Genomic DNA, 9,591 nt, shown 5'->3' on the forward strand with positions numbered 1-9,591 from the left:
TTCGAACACTACCTGTGCCTCGGGATCACATTCACATGGCTTGCTCTCATTGATTATGTCTAAATTCGGTTAAGCTCGATCAACAGCACAATTCTACCACGTCCGTATTTGGTAGCGCGCTTCAGAAACCCCAATTCATGCCCTAAACTCATGAAAGCAAGAAAGAAAATTGTGTGGTTCAGACCTTTCAGTGGGTGTGTATGTGTAATCTCCCATTTTCCATACAAAATGTAAAATTATTTAAATTTTACTCTTCATGTTTTTTTATATTATTTTCATTTTTTTAGATTAATTGGATATATTATTGAGAACCAGAACATGGTTCGATCAATTAATTAGTCTTGCGCATGAGAATTACGCCGGCTGCTTCTCCGCCTTCTACGTACTTCCTTTATCACGTACCTCTCCCTTCTATTCCTATATAGATTTAATTATTATTTTGCATCTGCATCATTCATCAAATTACGTACATTAATTATGAACTCAAATAATCATTACATATGCATAGTAATTGTAACAAACAAGAGATTTGGCATGCCAAATTTTCTGTCTGTTCCCACACACACAAACACTAATAACAACCGGAAGAAATCGAAATATACACTACTGGCGGAAAGCCCTAATGGCGTGCATGTCTAATTACTTAGAATATAGAATGACATGAATCGATCTGCGTTAAAAAAAAGGTACGTAATTAACAGTTTAATTAGTTCCATATTTGAGGTTTGAGTAAAATAAACACTTAAAATTATCATTATGAGTTGATTCTCTATATGATAAGTTTTTTTTTACAATGTATTATTTGTAAAATTTACTTTAAACAACCACGATTTTAAAAAACAGGTGAAATATTAGAACAAATACATTTTTTTACATATTTAAAACTCATTTTTTTTCTTCACTTCAAATACAAACAAAGCCTGCTTAGAATGTATTTCATTATCAATATATATTTTTATTTACTTGAAAAAGAAAAGGCTGTAACTCTTAATTTGATGTACGTAGTATAAGGAATCACGTACTTAATGATCGCGCGCATAAAACTAAGGGGACGTTCACTTTGAATAAGTTATTAATTGGTGTGAACGCAAAATATCATATGAACTTGGCGGTGTGAAGCAAGATCAATGAAAAAACAGTAGCATATGTATATACTATCACGCAAAGGAATGAGTACATTGATCTATCACCTGATGATATACGTACTATTGTAACAAATTAACATCTAAATTGAATAAGTATACATGCACAAGGTCATTTTGATTAAGAAACGAGGTGAACACGCTAAAGCTAGTGTAGTAAGAACTGATCGAGCCATTTATCCCTCCAAGTCTAATAAAGTTCCTATATATATAGCAAGTTAGCAACCTACGTAAAGACATTTCGGCGCCGTTTGCTTGCTTGCTTCAGGCCTTTTTTTCTGTTACAAGCGCAAATTAATGAAATACTTAAACATATATAGTTTCTCTCCAGCTCACCTCTTTTTAAGACTATTAATACCCCATTCAACCGTTTCAACTTCCTCGTAATCAACCTTCTTCCAATTCTCCCCAAGTCCTCCTTCCGATCGACTCTGCAGTATTATCTCAACTTATTTAAGACACGCACATTCTCTCTCTCTCTCTCTCTCTCTCCTAGCAAATGGCAAACTTCAGAAGCCTCATTTTCTTCTGTTTCCCATTTATTTTCATCAACTCCGCCATGGCCAAGGCAGTCACCTTCAGCGTGATTACGTTAGGAGCCAAACCAGATGGCAAGACCGACTCAACTAAGGCCTTTCTCTCTGCATGGGCTAAAGCTTGTGCCTCGGTGAACCCCCCTGTGATTTACGTGCCGGAAGGGAGGTTCTTGCTCCGCAATGTCGAGTTCGACGGACCATGTAAGAACAGTCGCATCAGCTTCCGCATTGCTGGCACCATTGTTGCTCCATCCGATTACCGGGTCATCGGAAATGCCGACAACTGGCTCCTCTTTCGGCACGTCAACGGAGTCACCATATCCGGTGGAATTCTTGACGGTCAAGGCACTGGTTTGTGGGCTTGCAAGGACTCCGGCAAGAGTTGCCCCAGCGGAGCCACGGTAAGCAATTACCATAGCAATTTTTCCAATCTAATTAATTAAACTTGTCCTTTAGCTAGGGCTAACATTCTCTATATATTTAAAAATCAAACAAGAGTGCCTCATATTAGAAGAAAAGTTGAAGAGTCCATCTGAATTCTACTCTAGCTAGTACCATTCACCGCATCCGGTAAACAGCATGATTAGTGTACGTTAACTCTAATTTCTTTCGCTTTCTAGCTCACCAAACTGGTCATATGTATGCATTAGTTACGTGTAGGTTTATATTTTAATTTTGATGGGAAGATGTATAGATGTCTAACCGTTTCACTAGCTTAATATAAAAGCATTAGTCTCCTTGCTTTACTGACTAAAGTTGAGGATTTTGAGTTAAACTTACAAGGAAATAAGTAGTATATTGAAAGTCGTTTCTTGACTCTTAATTCGGAGATAACCCTTCCGTCCCTTGAATTAAGTATATATAAAGCGATGAACCATGCATGCACTGATGCATTATGCATATATATGAGGGTTCGTCTGGTGTACATCGCTGTGCACCATACATCAGGTGCTCAATGGTTGGCAAAGACTGTCATTTTATGCACGCAGTGGTGGTGTGTTTGTGCGGTTGAATGATTCGGCGTATATCATACAGCCGCGTAAGATAGATTTTTCCTAAATATGATCCCAAATTCCCAATACTCTTATGTCCGTCAGTACGTACGTTGTACAGTGTTTCTCCTAAATATCGATCTCAGCCATTGATTTGATAAGTTATCGGACAGAATAACTATGAATGAGTAAATCATCCAATGCATGTGCACATAGCCTGTTTTTCAATATCGATCAGCTAGTGTACTATAATATTGATTGATTGCATAACGCGCAGATGCTTACTTAGCATGAATTATGTGTGTAATAATTAGCTAATATCTCGGTTACATGCAGGCATTGAGTTTTTCCAACTCCAACAACATTGTGGTTAAGGGATTGGTATCTCTAAACAGCCAGATGTTTCACATAGTCGTCAACGGTTGCCGTAATGTGAAAATGCAAGGGATTAAAGTATCTGCCTCCGGCAACAGCCCTAACACCGACGGCATCCATGTTCAGATGTCCTCAGGCGTTACCATTCTCAACTCAAAGATATCTACAGGTGACGATTGTGTCTCAATTGGTCCTGGCACTTCTAACTTGTGGATTGAAAATGTTGCGTGTGGACCGGGTCATGGAATTAGGTACTTAAAATTACTTTATAAGTCCATGAGTGATAAATTGATTATACTTTTGTGTAGTGTATATTAAAATGTTGGAAGTTTCTGAGAGATGGTACTGTTGTGGTACAGCATTGGGAGTCTAGGCAAAGACCTGAAAGAAGCTGGTGTGCAAAACGTAACAGTGAAAACTGTGACCTTTACTAATACACAAAACGGTGTGAGGATCAAGTCCTGGGGGAGGGCTAGCACTGGATTTGCAAGGAACATTCTTTTCCAACATTGTGTCATGAAAAACGTTCAAAATCCGATCCTCATCGATCAACAATATTGTCCCAGCAACAAGGGTTGCCCTGGTCAGGTGAGAAATCATGAGCTCACTTTTTTGGGCCTTGTCATGTATGGTCTGAGCCTGCAACACCATTTATTCTTGCTAAAAGGCTTGAGAACTGGCATTTGATGTAATACAGGTTTCTGGAGTTAAAGTCAGTGATGTGACATATCAAGACATACACGGTACATCAGCAACGGAAGTTGCAGTGAAATTTGATTGCAGCTCAACGTACCCATGTAGCAAAATCAGATTGGAGAATGTGAAGCTCACATATAAGAACCAGGCAGCTCTAGCTTCATGTAGCAATGCTGGCGGAACATCTGCGGGTACCATGCAGCCTACAAGTTGTCTATAGTAGGACTAGTTCTTGGGGATAAAGTAAGAAGACAAATTATATAGCAAATTCTACCCTAGAAGATCTTTAGTTTGTGTAGTACGTACGTAGTTGATTGTTTGAATGATTTGTAGTCGTTTCTTGAGCCTGTGGCGTTGGCAGCTTCGATCCTATATATTATATGTTGATCGAGCTTCCTCTCTAGCCTGGCCTTGCGAGCTTCCTAGTTAGTTGCTTTAAGTCGTCCTGGTTTAACCCTTTGGTGGTATTGTATAGTTTCTGCAATTTTTTTTTCCTTTTCGATGAATGAGATGAAACAAAATTTAGGGTACACAAACAACATGAACGATATACCTACTGGATAAGGCATTACCCTCTCACACATGCTTTAATCACCCTTGGTTTATTGAACTCGATCATCTGTTTTTATTATCTACCAATATGCAACGTCTGTTAAGCGTCTACTCTCCGAGAGCCCATACCATTTTTTTAGACGGTGTCTGGTGTCAGTGGCAGAGGTAAAAATTTGGATGTGGTCACGTGTGGTGTTGTTCTTGTGGATCAGTTCTCCATCACTAGAAATCGGCGATCGACTGGAAATCACCCCAATTCAAAACTCACCCAATTTAGAACTTAAGCATATAAAGTCGATGAGGTAAACGAACCAGAGAATGAGGGAAACACCATTATGCTCCAATCCAAGAAATTGAGGATATAATCAAGCTGGGGGTCAAGATTATAAGTTGTGCTCACCGATTGGAGGCTAGAGAAGCTCGTCAGAGCTCTGGAATTCTTGCCGGTCGATCGAACATGCAGTTATTTTTCAATTAAATCGAAATTGGGGCAGAGATGTTTAATTGTAGAACTCCGACGACCTATTCTCATACTGGTAAGACTAGTTATCAATGGTCTAAATATATGTTATCGACATCGTATCGGTTTTGTAAAATAAGGATATAACGTGGATATATCGGATTTATCGTTTTAGTTAATTTTTAATTTAAATTTAATATATTTATAAACATATACTTCAAAATATACCAAATAATATTAACTACTAAGTATTAATTGAACAAAAATAGGTGCACAAAAGATAGATTGAGATATTGATTATGCATTCATGCATTATAAACTCCCTCATCATCGGAATCAAAGTCAAACTCATCTTCTCCATTATTTTCATCCTCATCTTCTGAGATAAAATAATTTTCATAAAACTCTCTTACCTCTCGGACTTCCCTCAAGGGTGGTACCACACTACTCACTTCGGACACTTGTTCATCTATTGTCAAATCTTAAATGACATTACCTTCAACAAGCCATTCTTGTGCTTCCCTAGCTTCTTTGGCAAGTAGTACCTCCTTTCCCTTATCCTTCCTTCGGTTTTTGTTGATGATTTTGGTATTAAATTGAACATATACCAACTTGCTCATCCTTGCGGTATCTAGCATATTCCTCTTCTTTTGTGTGTATCCCTTGAAATGTGCTCTAATTTCTCTCACACTCGGATAAGCTTGTGGTTGCGTTGAAAGATCTGAAGCTACGAAGGGCGAAGCAGTGAAGCCTTCTGCCTATTTGCGTTGAAATTTCTCAAAACGACATCGTCTCCTTAAAAAGAATCACCGAAAAAAAGTCACATGAAAAAGTCAACGGAAAAAAGTCAATGAAAAAAGTCCACCGAAATATCGGGTCAAACCGTTTGACCCGATATATCGCATGTTGACTCGATATTTTGAGTTGACCGATATATTGAGGCGATACGGCATTTATCATATCGGTTTCTAAATATCACTGATATATCCCCGATATTTAGAACACTGCTAGCTATATAGCTTCATGCCAGCCCAATTCTTCCACTAATTTCTCGAATTCAAAGCCTACGAATTCGACCTCACTCTTATGTTGCCGAAATCAAGTGAAAAAGATTATGATCTGAGATTCCGATCTGGGAATCATCAAGTGGTGGAGTCACTGACACCATTATAATGGAATTAAGTATACACAACAAACAGGAATGCCAAAAAAAAGTTAATTCGGGGATTCTTCACTTTAAATATGGCCTCATCATTTTGCGGAAGAAGCTCTTCAACCTCTGCTATGAGATTTCCCAAAAAATGGGTTCCTCAGACAGTCCTCCTACAGTCTTAGCCACTCCAGTCTCAAATTTGACGACTTCGCACGTGTGATCAAGGGAGTAAAGTCTAAATCAGACTTACCCTCCTCCACTTCCACAACTCACCCTTTTTTTTCTCTAACGTCTCAGAGTTTAACTGCCGTCTGGATCTAATTCTTAGTTGACCTGTCTTTGACAGACACGTAAGCAAATATGAATTAGGCTCTCCGAGAGTGGGCTCTTACCAAAACTTGCCCTACCAATATATGGTAAGTACGTTATAAGTGGCCGGTAACGGGTATATGTATGGCCATTTCAATCAGTCACCAGTAGAGAGATTAGTTGCAACAACATGCTATTAATTAATGGTACGGTCGGGTCTTGTTGAAGTGGTCTGATGTGTCTTTTATTGTGTTAATTATTTCTTTTACTTAGTTATTTTGTTATGTTTTATATGTTCAATTAACTTTATTTGTTTGTATGTATTTTGAAGTGGAATAAAGAAGAAGAGAGAAGAAAGAGAGAGAAATCCAATTCCTAACTCGAATATCTTGACAAGAATAGAAAAATGTGAAACTCCGCTAATTTTTCGAGCACCACCACTTTTGGTGATGGCGTGGTGCCATACATTTTCGGGCTAATTTTATGGAGAAACAATATATTGTTCTATCACAACTAGATCTCATTTTTTTAGTTGAGATTTAACTACACTATTTTTCTCTATTTCTCACAAAATCATGGCTTCCCATTGTCTAAAAATCCACACTTATATTATGCAAAAATTTAATTTGATTTTGGGTGTAATCATCACCTCTAGGTCCATCATTACCTAGTCATCACTCACTTATTCAATGATTACTCACTTCATTCACTACATCATTATCTCTCACTTTTCTCTACTTTTTCCACCACTATTCTCCTCTATAAAAACCTTCATCACCACCGTCTCAAAACACACCATTTTTCCACAACCAACCAAGAGAAAGAGAGGGAGAGGGGAGAAAAAATAGAGAGAAGAAGAGAAGATAAATGGGAGAAGATGGACAGGGAGAACCGAAGCGAAGTCACATTCCATCTCCTCAAACTACAACTCACATCTCCTCAATGTGCTAAAATCTCATCAAGCCTCCACAAGAAAAAAAGAAGTTCGGTCTCTTCTCCTTTAATTCATCTCTCATGTATTCTTTGATGCTTTTATTCAAGATTATGTGTAACTAAATTCCTTGATAGTTATGGGCTAATCAAAGCTCTAGATATGTCTTCGATTTCATACTCCAATTGATTTATATAATTTTAGATGAGAATTTCTTCATGGATTGTTCATTGATAATTCTATTGCATGTCTCATTGGGTCGATACTTTGATGCATGTTTTAAGGTTTTATTATCTTGAATATGTATGTGACGGACATATCTTTGCATATTTTGTGAGAGATAACAAGTTCTTTGCACGTATTTGTGTGAAGTGATTCCTTAGTAATCCAAGGCTACTGACATTGACCTTAGATTTTTTATTATTACTCAAACGTTCTTAGATCTTCATGATTTTAATTATTTTGGTCTAGATACCGACATTTCATATATCAATTAATTGAGAATATAGTTAAGTCGATACCGACATTTCGCTTAACATGACAAGTAAGAGAACGTAATACGATTAATGACCTAACGACATTGACTTAACTGTGAGTGCATTCATCTATAATTATTGACATTGTTTTGGAGTGATTGAAGCATATCTAGTGGTGGAGAGAAGTTCCTACCTATTGTTTTTCTCATATTTACATCCATATTTACTATTTAATATTCTATTTTTAGTAATACTTCTGTCTTATTTATTTTTGTTCACCAATCAAGCCAATTCCGAATACCCTCAAAATTTGTGTGGTAGTCCGACACTGTGACTAGTGAGTGTCTATTTAATGTCGTAATTTTTGGTTGAATCTAGATTAGCTAATTAATTAAGTTTCCGCTCCTAGGTCGAGTCTGCCAAATTTATGATTTACGCGTATGTTTATCTTTTTTAAGTCTTAATTTCACAAATTATCTGCGGGTAATGACTTATCATGGCCATGGTTGTAACATATTAGCAAAATATGAAGTTTTTGCTAGTTAGTCCATGAAACTAGCAGTTAATTAGCTGCATGATGATCACTACTTTCCATAATTAAGGCGCTGATATATGTGGAAAATATGTGGGAAATATGTGGATGCGGCTCAACGTGAGTCCACTGATAGATTCATATATTGCACTCATTGCAGTATATATGTGTGTGGAGGATTTCAAAATACAATCTTGATAAGCCTGATGTGTGACAAATTTGATGCATGTCCTCGTATTCAAGCGGATTCATATGAAAAAATTAACAGTCTGACATTACTATCCCATCTTATTAAACTACCATGATCGATCGGACTATTATTTTGCAGAACAAAGTTTTGCGACGAGTTGACAAGATAGAATCAGTCAGTTTAGCCGTACCATTTATTGTGATTGGTTAGATTTAAGTCTCTTTAATTACCTATTAGCATGCAAACCTGGAGGATACTTTATACAAAAACATTGGATATCCGTACCTTTAAGGCTTTAATTTGACTGGATCGATTCCGAGATCGGGATGGAGGGTTGACTTTTTGATCAAGATGAATTACTTATATATGAGTTGATTACTATTGACGTAAGAGCTGCAGGGATGACCGGCGGTGTAAACAACACGAGGGGGGCGGCGTTGCTCTTTTTCTGGCATGGGTTAGGTATTCTTCTCATTGCTACTGTTGGAGATCGAAGAGTGATGTTATATTTAAGAAGTGACATATAAAACAAAGATTATAAATAGGTGGATAATATCGACTTGTACGCGGGTTACCCACGTCCACGTGTGAAGCCCAAATGACCACAAAAACTGCACGTCACCTAAAATGTTGTCCATGTATATGACTTGAAAATTCACCACATGCACATGCGGGAGCGTGTTGAGAATATATAACATAAATGTAGGATATTATGACATAGCCTGTGAGTTTATAAGGATTTGTGCCACTTCATCAATTGTCAAATGGTTTTAGATGTGAACCTCATATCACTTTATCATAGTATCAGAGCGGGTTCTTCTCCATTTGCGTCTCCAATCTGTCGTGGACCCGATTTTAATGTCATTTTGTCATGGACCCGAGTTGGGTTTCATTATCTGTCGGAGGGTTTCTGATAGAGCGTTGGTTAAAACGTCTATAATAAACCCTGTAAAACATCATCGTTAGTATAGAATAAGCAGAGATCGTTTTTTCCGGGAAATTGAAGGGAACTCTAAACTTTTAGTGTTAACAAATAATTGGGGGTTTGAGATTGATTATTAACTACTAAAATAAACCCTAAATTACTATTTACATGATCGACTTATCTTTAACAAACTTAAACCAAATTTACCATTACACCACATACTTACAAGTTCGAACCTATCATGCATTCTAATTCGACCAATTACATACTTTTTAGACACCAATACAATTAGAGCCTTAGGAGATCATCTAATCATGCAAGA

General features: G+C 37.3%; 1 protein-coding gene across 1 annotated transcript; it reads left to right on the forward strand.

Annotated features, from left to right (window-relative positions):
* Positions 1–1,641: 1,641 nt before the first annotated feature.
* Positions 1,642–3,961, forward strand: LOC126786981 (polygalacturonase-like). The gene is made up of 4 exons (XM_050512934.1): positions 1,642–2,079; positions 3,007–3,296; positions 3,405–3,633; positions 3,743–3,961. Exons 1-4 carry the CDS (start codon positions 1,642–1,644, stop codon positions 3,959–3,961), a joined length of 1,176 nt encoding a protein of 391 aa, XP_050368891.1.
* Positions 3,962–9,591: the final 5,630 nt, after the last annotated feature.

The sequence above is a fragment of the Argentina anserina genome, chromosome 1, assembly GCF_933775445.1.
Source record: "Argentina anserina chromosome 1, drPotAnse1.1, whole genome shotgun sequence".
NCBI classification, from domain to species: domain Eukaryota; kingdom Viridiplantae; phylum Streptophyta; class Magnoliopsida; order Rosales; family Rosaceae; genus Argentina; species Argentina anserina.

Bases quoted from the DNA above. Each gene is read 5' to 3' on its own strand.
- LOC126786981 (XM_050512934.1), top strand. From the start codon at position 1,642: ATGGCAAACTTCAGAAGCCTCATTTTCTTCTGTTTCCCATTTATTTTC. The intron at 3,297-3,404 runs GTACTTAAAATT...GTTGTGGTACAG, and splicing joins GGACCGGGTCATGGAATTAG to CATTGGGAGTCTAGGCAAAG. The intron at 3,634-3,742 runs GTGAGAAATCAT...GATGTAATACAG, and splicing joins ACAAGGGTTGCCCTGGTCAG to GTTTCTGGAGTTAAAGTCAG.